The sequence below is a fragment of the Podarcis muralis genome, chromosome 7 (genome assembly GCF_964188315.1).
Source record: "Podarcis muralis chromosome 7, rPodMur119.hap1.1, whole genome shotgun sequence".
Lineage (NCBI taxonomy): Eukaryota > Metazoa > Chordata > Lepidosauria > Squamata > Lacertidae > Podarcis > Podarcis muralis.
The window spans coordinates 73,391,511-73,406,700 of record NC_135661.1 but is presented as its reverse complement, the minus strand read 5'-3'; the positions used below and the strand labels follow the sequence as shown (position 1 = coordinate 73,406,700).

At 45.7% G+C, this 15,190-nt stretch overlaps 1 protein-coding gene across 1 annotated transcript; it reads right to left on the bottom strand.

Moving 5' to 3' along the window:
* Positions 1 to 1,195: 1,195 nt before the first annotated feature.
* On the bottom strand, positions 1,196 to 10,149 carry LOC144328465 (sushi, nidogen and EGF-like domain-containing protein 1). The gene is made up of 6 exons (XM_077932088.1): positions 10,068 to 10,149; positions 9,387 to 9,517; positions 8,205 to 8,486; positions 7,481 to 7,618; positions 2,433 to 2,602; positions 1,196 to 1,366 (listed from the first exon to the last, which is right to left on the bottom strand). The coding sequence occupies exons 2-6, from the start codon at positions 9,507 to 9,509 to the stop codon at positions 1,363 to 1,365; spliced, it is 717 nt and encodes a 238-aa protein (XP_077788214.1). The 5' UTR covers positions 9,510 to 9,517; positions 10,068 to 10,149; the 3' UTR covers positions 1,196 to 1,362.
* Positions 10,150 to 15,190: the final 5,041 nt, after the last annotated feature.

The window sequence follows — 15,190 nt, the reverse complement described above, 5'->3', positions numbered from 1 at the left end:
TCCGACTCTTCGTGATCCCATGGACCAGAGCACGCGATTTCTGGTGTCATGCTGTGCTGGCCCGGCCCACAGAGGATCTCTGCGGGAATGATCTGTCCCATGCCCAGTAAGCCTTGCTGACCCCTGTTGTAGGTGCTTCCATTCAGACTGTCACTATTTTGGGGTGGGATTCAATCACATAATGGCAAATGGAAGAAAAATATGGTATGTATTCGGCCACAGAATTAGAGCTGATGGGGAGGTCTTGTGCAACAAAGTGGTTCTCCAAAAGACTCTCTTTGCTAAGAAATAAGGATGAGTCACGGATCAGAGATGAGTGGAAGTGTTTTGAAGAGTATCTCAGAGGGTATAATAGTCACTTTAACCTACAAGTAGGAATGAACATGTGAGCAGCAGATAACATTAAATAGAGGAGGATTTGAGATGAAAATGGGTAGAATAATAGATTATGCAGCAGACAAAAGACTACCCAGAATGCCACGGAGAGATGGATTGGAAAGTCTGAGGATAAGAGATAATGATGAATATTGTTTGGTGTTTGTATAACTTGCAAAAATGCATTATTATTATTATTATTATTATTATTATTATTATTAACAACAACAACAACAACAACAGACTTTTTGCAGAGAACAGCAGCTGACAACATAATATCCGCCACTGGCTTTAAACATGTGAGGTGTGGCTCATTATTTATCTCATGCACCTTGTCTCTGGTCTTTGCACAGCGGTTGCACATCCTGCTTAATCTTTACATGCTCTGCAATGTAAATGTTAGCACATTGGTGACTTTAAAACACACACAGAGGCCACACATCCAATTCAACTGGAGCACAATGATTTGAGTTTGCGGATGCTGGTGGGGCTGACTCAGCACCTGGAACCAGTTTTCAAAGCCAGAGTTCATAACCTGGAAGGAACTGGGTCTTTCACACCCCGACTGGGGTTGTCTGCTCTGTCGAGAGGAAAGTGCCATGGTCTGGATTTCTGCTGCTGCTGCTTGAGGCATTGGGGCACTGCCAGAAGAGTCTTTGCTTTCCACTGTGACAGTGAAGGGGGTCAAGGTTCAGAAGGCATGACTTTCATGTAAGATTAAGTCTCAACACCCTCTGTTCATCAAAGGCACACATGCACACACACACTCCTGCATTTCTTGACTTCATAAAGCACGTTCCGCTCCAGTCACTCAGGGAACAGACAAAGGAGAGTAGCAACGAGAGCACAGCCATTTTATTGGTACGCCATAATCAGCCATGGCTCCAAGCCTAGAGGGGGCAGCAGAGGGATCTTTGCAAAGATTTGAGTACATCCTGTTTTGACACGGGTGGATGAGGAGGGGGCTCTCTTGAGTAGCAGGTGGTCTCATCTAGTGAAAAGAGACAGAAACATTTGTACTGAAAAGCAGGTCCCTACTCCTGCCCGTTTTAGCAACTTGCTAATTTTTTCTTAACAGCCTCTGCCACATCACCACCCACACAGTATTAAGGGAACATTGTGACAGCTTGGAAGATTAAAACACAAGCCTAGAATTATAATTATTAGTAGTTTGCATCACATATTTACACCTATTATTATTTTATGTTATAGCAAGTTTCTAGAGACTAGATTATGAGTCTTTGTAAACTGAGTTTCTAAAGGAACTTTTGTTATTGCCAAATGCCAGTGTGTTTGCATTATTAAGTTTGTTATGAATTAAAAAATCATTTTAAGTTAGAGCTTAATAATTATTTCACTGTTAACATACTTCTTAATTGTATTTCACTATTAAAATGCTTCTTCTTAATTGTATTTCAGTTCAACAATTACTTTGATAAATTTTGTTATGTGCAAATGGCTTTAGATACCTATTAAGGTAAAGGTACCCCTGCCCGTACGGGCCAGTCTTGCCAGACTCTAGGGTTGTGCGCCCATCTCACTCAAGAGGCCGGGGGCCAGCGCTGTCCGGAGACACTTCCGGGTCATGTGGCCAGCGTGACATCGCTGCTCTGGCGAGCCAGAGCCGCACACGGAAACACTGTTTACCTTCCCGCTTGTAAGCGGTCCCTATTTATCTACTTGCACCCGGGGGTGCTTTCGAACTGCTAGGTTGGCAGGCGCTGGGACCGAACGACGGGAGGGCACCCCGCTGCGGGGATTTGAACCGCCAACCTTTCGATCGGCAAGCCCTAGGTGCTGAGGCTTTTACCCACAGCGCCACCCGCGTCCCTAGATACCTATTAGGTCCACAAATTACCATATATCATATATTCAACAACAAAAAAACAGCGACAATTTGTTGACAAAGGACAACTGGACATATAAAGGGCCCCATTACCTTCAGTAGCTTAGGGCCTCATCAAACCTGAATCAGGCCCTGATGTAATATAAGTATTATTAAAACAATCCAAACAAAAACCACCCCTCTCAAAGGACAGGGGTCTGCTGGCACTTACTCCAAGCATTTGCTCTTCTCGGTTGTGTCTCCAATCACAATCTCATCCACTTGGAACACCCATCGCCCTGTAAACTGCACGTTGGTGGTTTGTGTGATATTGAGGACACTGGGGGTGCGTGATGCTGGGATGTTGTAAAAGTTTTTCTTGTCTCCACTGTCAAATCCAGCCTAGGGAGTGAAGAAAGGAGAAAAGCAATGTCGTGTCCAGCCCCACAGCATAGGAAACATTCTCCTCAGTCTTGATCCCTTTCTGCATATTCATGTATGTGTGGAAATGTTTGGTTGACTTTAACTCCTAGTAAATTCACAAAAATGTATAAAACATGGAATTTAACTCCTAGTAAATTTGCAAAAATGTATAAAACATTGCTGGAAATGTAAGGAAAAAGAAAGCACCTTTTATCATATGTGGTGGAATTGTAAGGTAGCAAAAGGATTTTGGGAAACGGTATATAATGAGTTGAAAAAAAATAATTAAAATAACCTTTGTTAAAAAAGCCTGAAGCCTTCCTTTTAGGAATTCTAGGTGCTGAAATCCCAAAGGAGCAGAAAAGGCTATTTATGTATGTGGCCATGGCTGTGCGGATGCTACTGGCCCAGAGATGGAAAGAAGATAAAGTTCCTACCAGAGAAGAATGGTAGATGAAGTTAATGGACTATGCCAAAATGGCTAAAATGACCGGAAGAGTCAGAAATCAGGAAGACGAAAATTTCAATAAGAAATTGGGAAAATTTATAACTTATCTTAAATACCATTGTAAACAGTTAAAGTCGTTAGTAGGATTGGAATATCACTTGTAGTTTAAGGTTGAATGCTGCACATAATGGAGAGGTAAAAGATTTGGATTATCATAAAAGATGTGGGAGGAAAGGATTAATAATAGGACCCACCAAGGGGAGGATGGAAGTCCAGGAGATTCCTTGGAATCTTGTTTTTATGATTGATGTTTGATATATTTTTGTAAAATTTTAAGTTGAAAAACCAAATGTGTATACACACACACACACACACACACACACACACACTCGGTTTTTCAACTATATATATATATATATATATATATATATATATATATATATAGTTAAAATGTTGGGTTTACCCCCTGCCGCTGCCTTTTCCCCGCCTCACAGCTCAGATGTACTACCCGTATGCATAAGAATGTAAGGTCAGTGGCTCATCAAGTCCAGCATCCTGGCCAACCAGATGTCTATGGGAAGCCAGCAAGCAGGTCCTAAGCACACAGCACCTGCAGTTCCCACAAACTGGTCTTTGGAAGCAAGAAGTCGAGGTAGAAAATAGCCATCAGGCTTAGGAGAATTGCTGATGGCTTTGTCCTCCATCAGAGGCCAACTTGTGAAGATTTGGAGGGGGCGATGACACATGCATGTGATGTCAGGTTGGGAGGAGCTAGGAGGTAGAGCCGAATGTGGCGGCAGTGCGGACTCATTGGTCAGTGGCTCCTCCTCTCTGGTGCTCAGCCTCCTCCTCCTCTTCTGACTGCCGCCACTGGCTGGGGGCTGCTTCCCCCCTCCTTCTCCTCCTCCTCCGCAGGAGCAGGAGGAGAAGAATCCCAACCAAAGAGGAGTGGCAGATTAAATTAATGGATTATGCTGAAATGACAAAATTTACTGGAAGAATAGGAAACCACGGAGAAACAACTTTTAATAAAGAATGGGGAAGATTCATGGACTATCTGAAAAACTTTTGTAAACAACTAAGCTCATCAGCAGGATTAATCTAAAACAAGCTGTTAAATAATAATATATGGCTGGGTTTCCCCAGCTACTCTGGATGGCTTGCAACAGAATATTAAAATACAATAGTCTGTCAAACATTAAAAGCTTCCCTAAACAGGGCTGCCTTCGGATGTCTTTAAAAAGTCTGGTAGTTGTTGTTCTCTTTGACACCTGGTGGGAGGGCGTTCCACAGGGCGGGCGCCACTACCGAGAAGGCCCTCTGCCTGGGTTCCCTGTAACTTGGCTTCTCATAGTGAGGGAACTACTAGAAGGCCCTTGGCACTGGACCTCAGTGTCCGGGCAGAACAATGGGGATGGATATATTTGTTAAGGAAAACACAGGGAGTAACTAATAAATAGAATTAATTGGGAGGTGCAGTAATGAAAATTAAAGCATAAGAAACCACAGAAGGAGTGGGGAGGGAAGTCAAACGATGTGTTTTTATTGGAAAACTTATTTAATTTGTATGATTGTTAACAATTTCAAAAATTGTAAAATAAAATTTCTTTTAAAAAAGGAGGAGGAGGAGACAGGACTGGCCTCCCTCACCCCCTGAATTTTTTAAACAATTATTGAGGGGTCCCCAAAAGAGTGAGGATTAGACACTCTTTGAAAGCCATCAAAGTTGGTGGCCGTCATTGCCTCAAACAGGGACAGAGAATCTGGGATGTCATGTTGAGCAGCTTGGAAGAAGGGCAGGACATATCTGTAAATAAGAACCACCCAGGCTCCAGATCAGGGCAAATATCTGTGTGACGGCGGAATAACTGCAGCAGAATCTTCAAGAGCGGGTTTTTAGGTTTGTTTGTTTTTGCACTGGCAACTGAAAGCTGATTTAGCAATAGCCAGATGTGATTGTGTGGTTGCTGTGAAATGGCCCTAAAGCACGTTATAGCCACAGGAATATGGAACTAGCTGCAGAATTCGGTTACCGAGAATTTCAGCTTTCATTTAGAAAACATAGAAACACCACAAGCAAACCCTCAACTTCCCTTATTGTTCGATGCCTGCTTCCTGAAATTGTTCAAGCAAAGCTTTGCACATTTCAGAAGCTAGAAGCATTAATGAATCAGATTTCCAGTGATCAGAGGTCAGAAATGCCATGCCCTTGTTCCTTGTTCCTCCTTCGAGTTGCAGAAGCAGAATAAATGAAAAAGCAAAACCTTCAGAATAAATTCATGGATAAGGTAAAGGTAAAGGGACCCCTGATCATTAGGTCCAGTTGTGACCGACTCTGGGGTTGCGGCGCTCATCTCACTTTATTGGCCAAGGGAGCCGGCGTACAGCTTCCAGGTCATGTGGCCAGCATGACTAAGCTGCTTCTGGAGATCCAGAGCAGCGCATGGAAACGCCATTTACCTTCCCGCTGGAGTGGTACCTATTTATCTACTTGCACTTTGACGTGCTTTCAAACTGCTAGGTTGGCAGGATCTGGGACCGAGCAACAGGAGCTCACCCTGTTGCAGGGATTTGAACTGCCGACCTTGTGATCGGCAAGTCCTAGGCTCCATGGTTTAACTCACAGCGCCACCCGTGTCCCATTCATCGATAAGAGGAGCATGCAATTTCCCTCATTCTGCGTAATTAAATTTGGGTTGTGGAATCCAAGTTCATTTGGGGTGCAAAATAATTATTGGACTTAGCACAGGAAAAGTAAAGCCCTGGCAGTAGAGACCCCTCCCTTGCCAAAAACCCCATCACAATGAAAATCCAGGACCCGCCCCCCAGATATCAGCAATTAGTGCTGGGCCAATCTTTGCCATAACTGCTGATATAAGTGGAACAAAAATACATTAACACCTCCAATTTCTTTCCAATTAGTGAGTTAATGGGCTGACGTTCAGATAGTATTTTAAGACAGCCTTCCTTAACCTGGTGCTCTCCAGCTGCTTTTGAATCGCAACTCCCATCAGCCCCAGGCCACATGGCCAGTGATCAGAGGATGATGGGGGCTGTAGTCTAGTGGCACGTGGAGGACACCAAGTTGGTGGAAAGCTGCCGTAGGTTATGCATTGCACCTTACAGTACAATTTCGACATTCATGAAATCACTCTGGATGGAAATATTGATCTGTTGGACTGTTCACATGGCAGTTTGACTCTGTACATGGATAGCCTGCTGTTTCTGATTTCAGCAAGGCAGCTTATACCCATCATCCCCAGGTGGTTTCTCCCATCTGATCGCTTACAAAGCCAGGCCTACTTAAGAGCAGAATCGGCTCAGATGCATACAATGCATATCTGGATATCATGGCGAAGCATCCTTTGCAGGGAGCTGGGTCCCTTCCAACTCCACAATTCTATGATTCTAAAGTTAAACGCTAAGGGCTTAGCCACACCTCCGTTTACTCCACTTCTGAATTGGAACAAATGGCAGGTTTCCCATGGATTGGTGTTTGTTCTGATTTAGTGCTAAATACAGTGGTTGTTTTTTTTTGGGGGGGGGGAAGCTTTGGGGCAAAGGCACTACCACTTGGACACATGCCTAGAAAATGTGAGATAAGCAGAAAACAGCTCAGACCCATGCTTCCTAGGCATGGGAGAAGCAGGAATGCGGACGAGCTCTCTTAATCTGTCCATTAAGAAAAAGTTCCCCCCCATTAATACTTAAGGGTTGTATCCAAGTCAAAGTCACTTGGCTGTATACTTGTTCCCCTGGCAAAATATTCTGCAGCAGCGGGAAGTTGTTGCACAAGAGAACACAGAAGCAAGTTGCGGGTAGTTTTATTGAGCAACAAGTTCTCACTAATGCAACTGTTTCACTGGAGTTCTCCCTTGTGTTGCGGAGTCCTCCATTGCACAGAATGAAAACTCGCCCACCTGCTTGTGCAGACAGAGAACATTGGATACAACCCATAATGAGTATCCCAAACAACTTTTCTCACAAAACAAATGTGGTTTGGTTTTGTTTTAATCTCAATTTAAAACATATACAGTGGTACCTCGGGTTACAGACGCTTCAGGTTACAGACTCCGCTAACCCAGAAATAGCACCTCGGGTTAAGAACTTTGCTTCAGGATGAGAACAGAAATTGTGTAGCGGCAGCAGGAGCCCCCATTAGCTAAAGTGGTGCTTCAGGTTAAAAACAGTTTCAGGTTAAGAACGGACCTCCGGAACCAATTAAGTTCTTAACCTGAGGTACCACTGTATTTTGATACTTTTGGTTTTGGCCAAAAGCTCTGGAGAAGCATGAAACCCAAAGGATGTTCTGACCCACATGTTGGTCTGGGAGGTCAGAGACCAGGTCAGTTTCATATCGGAATCTGCAAAGGTCAGATTCCCTCAGTGTTCCTATTCAGATCAAATACCTGTGCAGGGGTTCCCCCAAGGCCTGTCCTGGGATGCCCGCCGCTTGCTATCCCGGTTGTCCACTGGATGTCGGCATAATTCAAAATTATGAAAGCTATTTCATTATTGGTGGTCAAGACAGCCTGGAAAGTGTTGGTCTGCAGCAGAAAGAAAAGACACATGGGGCTGTGGAGCTACGGACAGCACAAAGAGATGCAGCTCTGTCTCTGGGGCGCACAAAGTAGGACGGTGCCATGGGGGAGTCTTCTTCTTCATTGAGAGTGATAGGGAAATCATCTAGATTAGGGACAGAGGAACCTGCGGTTTTCCAGATGTTGCCACCCCATTGACCACACTGGCTGTGGATGATGGTGGCTGTAGCCCAACAACAGGTTCCCCATCCGTTCCTCTTGTTACCACATTTTCACATTGCATATTAAGGGTTAGGGCAGGGGAGGAACCTCAGACCCGGGGACTGAACGTTACAAACCTCTGACTTTTGTGTGGCTGTGTCATGGACTGGCTGGATGCAGACGAATGGTGGGAGGCACCAAATGGGGAACCCCCAAGGCGAAAAGGGTCAGAGGGATGGTGGTGGGACAATGCTGAGGGGTCAGGGAGAGTAGAGGCATTTTTGGCAAGTGTTGCCCTTGTAAGTTTCATCTGCTGAAAGTCCCTTTTCTGCGCCACCCAGGGCCCTATCATCTCCTGCAGCTGGCTACCCTAGGTCAGGGAGAGGCCTACCTTTTTTGAAGCACTTCCAAAGTAGGCGACACGGTCCCACGTAGCAACCAAGGCCCAGACAGCTGTGAAAGACATCTCTGGGAAGTACTGGTTGATGTCTGTGGTACAGCGGCTAAGCACTGCAGAGTCCTGAGTCTGTCTCCAGAGGACATCCCCGCCTCTAGTATTGTCAACATCCCCCCAATAGGGGGCGACAAAGGGTGACCCTAAATCCAGCGGGAAAGGGTCGGGTGTGTACTGTGAGACATTCACACCAAAGGAGACCACCCCGTTGTTGTTGACCTGAAGAAAGGAGAGAGATACAGGTGTGAATGACAGCAGGTAGGTAGACTGAGAGATATAGGGTTGGCGTCATAGGAGCCAACTCCTAGAAGCTGAGGTCCCTTCAGCCCCCCATTAAAATATTTGAGGGGCTTAGGTAAAGGTACCCCTGCCAGTGTGGGCCAGTCATGTCCGACTCTAGGGTTGTGCGCCCATCTCACTTAAGAGGCCGAGGGCCAGCGCTGTCCGGAGACACTTCCAGGTCACGTGGCCAGCATGCCAAAGCTGCTCTGGCGAGCCAGCACCAGTGCAGCACACGGAAACGCCGTTTACCTTCCCGCTATAAAGCGGTACCTATTTATCTACTTGCACTTAGGGGTGCTTTCGAACTGCTAGGTGGGCAGGAGTTGGGACCGAAAGACGGGAGCTCACCCCGCTGCGGGGATTCGAACCGCCGACCATACGATCGGCAAGTCCTAGGCACTGAGGTTTTACCCACAGTGCCACCCGCGTCCCCCAAAGTTGATGGACATTGCCACTCAAATGGTGTGTGTGTGTATGTGACATCATGTGATTTATCATGCAGGATGAGGCTTACTCCCCCCCCCCCAATATTTTATTCTAGTTGGCAGCCCTTGTTGGTGTGATTGAACACCTGCCAACACTGACCTCAGAAATGAGGAGAATCAGTAGGTGGCAACAGTGATGGTGAGGAGGTAGAACCTTGCCAAAGGTTCCTTGAAACCTGGAACCATCAATGGATGGATGCACAGATGGACAACTAGATTAGATAGCAAGACTGAAGATGGGCCAGTACAAGGCAGCCTGCTAGATCTCAATGACAGGTGAGCAGAGTTCTGTACCACCTGCCCTTCTAGTCAAGAAACATGTAGACTGGGGCTTTGGCCAGGCATTACGTACGTAGAGTGAGCTGTACTTTTTGCCATAGAAGCTGAAGGGCACTGCAGTGATGATCTTTGTAGATGTCCCATCATCTGACTTGGGGTTCTTTGTGTCACCCTGTGCAGTCCCATAAGGGTACATCAATGATTCTAGAGGAGAAGGGAGCATCTTGTTAGAGCCCAAGCCAGCAACTCATTTTACAGAAGGCCCCCTGGGGAAGAGGGAGGGCTATGTGTTTGGCCAGCCTCTCCTCCCTCTATCTGGGTCTGAGGCTGCATAAAGCGCACAAACGTCACCCAAAGGATCTTGGGAACTATGGTTTGTTAAGGGTGCTGGGAACTAGCCCTGCAAGGGGGTGAACTGCCATTCCTAGGATTCTTTGGGGGAAACCATGTGCTTTAACACACGGCATGTATACAGCCTGAATGTGTCCTTTATAAGAAAACGCTTAGGATCTCCCCCAGGATCAGGAAGCCTGCAAAATTCTCCTTCAAACCTTCCCACTGAACATGGGAATTGGAGGTGGAATCAGTGGGGGTGGAGGTCTTAAGGTGCCTGGAATCCTCCACCACACATTCTTGCAATGGAGTAATGCCCGAATGTTTTATAAGTGCACTGCCATTCATTTGTTCCTCAGCCCAAATTCCCCAGCCCAATTCCTCAGCCCAAATTCAGGCCCACAAGTCAAGTAGATCTTACCACTGGAGGCATCGGCTGGAGAGGTCAGGGTTGACCCTAAAGAGAAGCAAGAGAGAAACCATCAGATCTGTTTCATGTTTACAGGCATACACAGGGAGAGACAAGAGTTTTTTTTGCAGATGCCAGAAGTGTTCCATTGAGTTTCAAATGGAGATTTGATCTAGGGGGTCTTAATTGACCACAAGCTTAACATGAGTCAACAGGGTGATGCAGCAGCAAGAGAGAGAGAGAGAGAGAGAGAGAGAGAGAGAGAGAGCCAATGCTATCTAGATTGTACTGTATGTCTGCTGGTGCATTTCCACCACCCTGACCTTTCTGCCCCCCGTTCCTCCTCTTCCTCTCTCTGCTGGTAAACAGTAGCAATAAGATTGATGCCCCCACTACTGAATATCCTATCTCATCCAAGGCTTGCCAGAAGAAAACACAGCAATTTAGCCACATGTATAAAGTAAAGGTAAAGGGACCACTGACAATTAGGTCCAGACTCTAGGGTTGCGGCGCTCATCTCGCTTTATTGGCCGAGGGAGCCGGCATACAGCTTCCGGGTCATGTGGCCAGCATGACTAAGCCGCTTCTGGCGAACCAGAGCAGCGCACGGAAACGCCGTTTACCTTCCCGCTGGAGTGGTACCTATTTATCTACTTGCACTTTGACGTGCTTTCGAACTGCTAGGTTGGCAGGAGCAGGGATCGAGCAACAGGAGCTCACCCCGTTGCGGGGATTTGAACCGCCGACCTTCTGATCGGCAAGTCCTAGGCTCTGTGGTTTAACCCACAGTGCCACCCGCGTCCCTAGCCACACGTATACCCTGTAACAAATCAGTGAAGCCCAAGCTACCATGGCTGGCAAGAGAACATTCTCAGTGTACTTCACAACTGTGGGACATATGACTCAGATACCTAAAACATTGCCTCACCCCTTATATAGCCAAACTGGCCTCTGTACTTTGCAGGAGAGGGCCTTTGCAAATATTATCTCACCAGGAAGCCCATTCCATAATAGTTAGGAATTGGTCTTTAGTGTAGTTTCACCTACCTATTGGAACTCCCATCAGACAGATGCTGTTGTTAATTGTCTTTTTGACCCTTTTCCAGCAAGATTTTTCAATGGCTATTTCTACCCTGTCTTAATTTTGTGGTAAGAATGTACCTGTAAATTCTTACCATGGTTTTGAAATAGTGTTAATATATATTTATTATTGATTATGTTTTTGTGGTTAAACCTTTTGGGGATGTTGTATTGGAAGTGATAGCTCAGTCTGTATAGCATGAGACTGTTAATCTCAGGATTGTAAATTTGAGCCCCACATTGGGCAAAAAGATTCCTGCGTTGCAGGGAGATGGTGACCCTCACAATCCCTTCCAATGGTTCAATTCTATGATTCTATAAAATGAAATGATAAGAAGAGGCCCATCCTTCACAGGGTTTGAAGAAGATCTACCTTTATCAAATGATTTGATCTGAGACACAAAACTAGATGGGCTCGTCAGCAGGATCACGACAGAGTGCTGAAAGTCCAGCACCTTGGATCAATCCTGCTGATGAGCACAACATGCCTTTCCATCTGGCACTGGTGCTTTGGGCTCATGGAGAAAGTCAGCAGTCAGGAAGGCTGACAGACATTGAGAAGGCCCAGCCCCTTGCCCAGAGATTTTAAGGAGGCTAAAGACACCTTGGACCCCTGCGGGTGGGGCAAGTAAAGATGCAGATAGGAAAGAACAACCAGGAGACTTGAAATGTGTTCCCAATAGTTCCATGAAAAGCAGGCCTTGTATTCAAGTCTGGCTCCAATTGCAGGGCCAACTGGGATTGGTTCCACACTCGGGAGCTTCTGATCAGAGCTCTGGGGTGGAGATGATCCCTGCCAGCTTCTAGACCCACTGGGTGGTTGAGCCCCACTGGGATCAACTGCTCCACCACACTGCAAAGGAAGAAATGTCTCACTGGACATTTTGGTGACCTTAGGTGTCTGTCATGCATTCCACCTGTCAAAGTGGCCCACCAGGAGTGGGGGAGCTAAGAAATTGGCCCACCGGGCTGAAAAAGTCCCTCACAACTTGGTTTTTGTACTCCTGATTTTGTACAATATCCCCCCCACCCCCAGCCACTTCCACTTCCACTATTGCTGCATTTCCTTTTTGTAAAATCGTTCTTCTAAAAATACATTGATAGTTATAAGTCACCTTGTCTATTTTTAACTGGAAAGTACGGCAGAAACGCTGAATGAAACAACAAACTTTTAAAACTCCTCCATGCATTGTGAAGGTAGCTGTAGTAGACTCCTGCCAGGTCAAGTCAACCCAAAATTGAACCTGCTTTTATAATAAGTTAAGATGAGGCTTGATCTGCCATTAACGGAGAAAACAGCCCATAGCAAAGAGCTGGCTTCTGAGTCTCCTACTTACCCACTGCCAGCAGAAGGAAAACAGATATAGTTTCCATCCTGGCTGCTCCTTTGCCCTGGAACTGCAGTGTCTTAAGCGTATTTCAGGTGCCTTCTATACCTCCTCCAGCCAAGAAAGGATGTGTGGGGTGGATCTACACCTGATATTTATCTTGACCCTGCCTTCCACACCTAGCTTGACAAAAAGAGAACAAACAGTTCTCATAAGGAAAGGGGACCTTAATCAAATAGCAGGCCGTTTCAACAGTCTAATCCTGCTGAATTTCTTTGCACAACTTGTTTTTTGGTGAGAAATGGGCCAACACCACAAAAGGCACAATAGTCTCCTGGGTGGAGTCGGAGTGGGGAGAGTGGGATACGTCCACAATTGTGTGCATAGGCAAACAAACCTAGCACCAAGAATGTTCTAGGTGCTGCTCAGCGTGGCAAAATGATGCAGAGCATTTGGAGCATCCGGTTTACTTTTGATGGGCAGAATAATGATGGGTGGTGAGGTAGTGTTTGGAACAGGGATGCCACACAGACTTACATCCCACCCCAGCTAAGTTTGGAGGCTTCACATACGGGTTATTTGAATGTGTTTTCCCAATTCTCTGACTTCCTCTATACTAATCTGCCCTGAACCACAGGTTTAGCGGGTGGCACGGTGGTCCAAACCACTGAGCCTCTTGGGCTTGCCGAACACAAGGTCAGCGGTTCAAATCCCCACGACGGGGTGAGCTCCTGCTGCTCCATCCCAGCTCCTGCCAACCTAGCAGTTTGAAAGCACACCAGTGCAAGTAGATAAATAGGTTCAGCTGTGACGGGAAGGTAAACGATGTTTCTTTGTGCTCTGATTTCCGTCACTGTGTTCCATTCTGCCAGAAGCAGTTTAGTCATGCTGGCCTCATGACTCAGAAAGCTGTCTGTGGACAAACGCCGGCTCCCTCGGCCTGAAGCGAGGTGAGCGCCACAGCCCCATAGTTGCCTTTGACTGGACTTAATTGTCCAGGGGTCCTTTACCATTTTTTACCTAAACCATAGTGAAACCATACTCTCCAACTTTTCTCCAATGAAGATAGGGATATCTTAGAGAGTAAATCCTATTGAACTCAGTGGGACTTAGTTCTGAGTAAAAATGCTTAGGTTTGCTGTGTAAGCAGGCTGCCTATTCTTTACGCAGTAAACTCCATTGAATACAGTTGGGCTTCCTTCTGAGTAGACAGTGTAAGGCTCCATTTACAATAAAGGAATCAACACTCCATGTGTTTCCTAAAAGATTGCCGGCCGCTGAAGCATTGCAATTGGAGAATTTAAAGTGGATTGGTGACGTTTTCCTTCGAAATGATTGGAAGGGCTTTCTGCGCCAGCTTCACTATTTCCTTCATTCATTGCAAGTATTTTATTTTCAGTAGAAATAGGACTCCGCTTTTGCACCTCCTCAGACCACTTTTAATTGTTCTCCAAGACCTGGAGGGGAGGAAATAAGGAAAACGGGACATTCCGGGATGAAATCAGAAACCAAGACAGCTTCTGTAATTCCGAGACTGTCCCTGGAAAATAGGGACACTTGGAAGGGTATTGGTGAAACGTGAAAAACACGTTACCTCATTCACGTGCCAGAACATCTCCCAAATACTGGAGCAAAAGCAGATAACAACATCACTCCTGCTTGGAAAAAAGTCATGGACCTTTGTTCTTCTGCTTCTGTAGCTTCTGCAATGGAGTCAACACCCAAATGCAAAATGACCCTAAATTTACTATAAAAAAAACCCCAAAACCAAAAAATACCCATGCAATTTTGTGAAACAGCTGGCAGGTTTGGTAGTGCAAAGAGTTTTATCTTTATTTATCATCAGCCTAGATCTTTACATTTGAGGATCCTGTCTAGTCGTTTATATCATCTGGATCTGTTTGCCAGGAAAGCAAATTTGCCTGCTTTCTTTTCAAAAGAAAGAAAAATGAAGCTTGTTTGATCATGTCATCGCATGTGTTGACACATTCTTAGTCATCAGTGAAGTTTTTGTCCTCATGTCTCACTTGACACCTGGACTTCAATCCCCAGCTTGTTCTTTGGTTAGCCCTTAATGCAAATCCAATTGAACACCATGAAAATCAGTGGACCTTATCTCAGCTGAGCCTCAAAACCTTTATGCTAATATTAACCAACATTTCCCTAATTCTTGCAAGGTGATAGATGTGCCTTTATCCCCCAAATGCCATGATATCTCTTTGCCCAAGACATAGGAGGTTTTGCATGCAGAGAGTCCAGTAAATGACATCACCAGGTTGGGCTGAGGAAGATTGCTGTCAAAAACTCTACAGATCTGCTACCAGTTGTGATGGAAAAGTTTGTTTTTGCTGGGCAGGTTGGTTCACCAAGTGTTTTCTTTTTCTTTTTTCCTGCCAGCAAATGGTTAACGAACGGCAGCTTATGATTGACCTGGGTTCCAGGAGGGGGAGTTGAAAAGGAGGAGATTTTGAGAGACAGTTTTGTAGGTTGGGAGAATAGGTTGGGAAATAGAGAGAGTTGGTTCTGGGTAGAAACATCCACTCTGAGGAATATATCACAAGCTAGAGAAAGGAGTCTCTGAGCTTAGTGTGAAGGACAGTGTGTGGTGTCCTGTTAGAGTAATTAAAGATAAAGGTAAAGGGACCCCTGACCATTAGGTCCAGTCGTGACCAACTCTGGGGTTGCAGCGCTCATCTTGCTTTACTGGCCGAGGGAGCAGGAGTACAG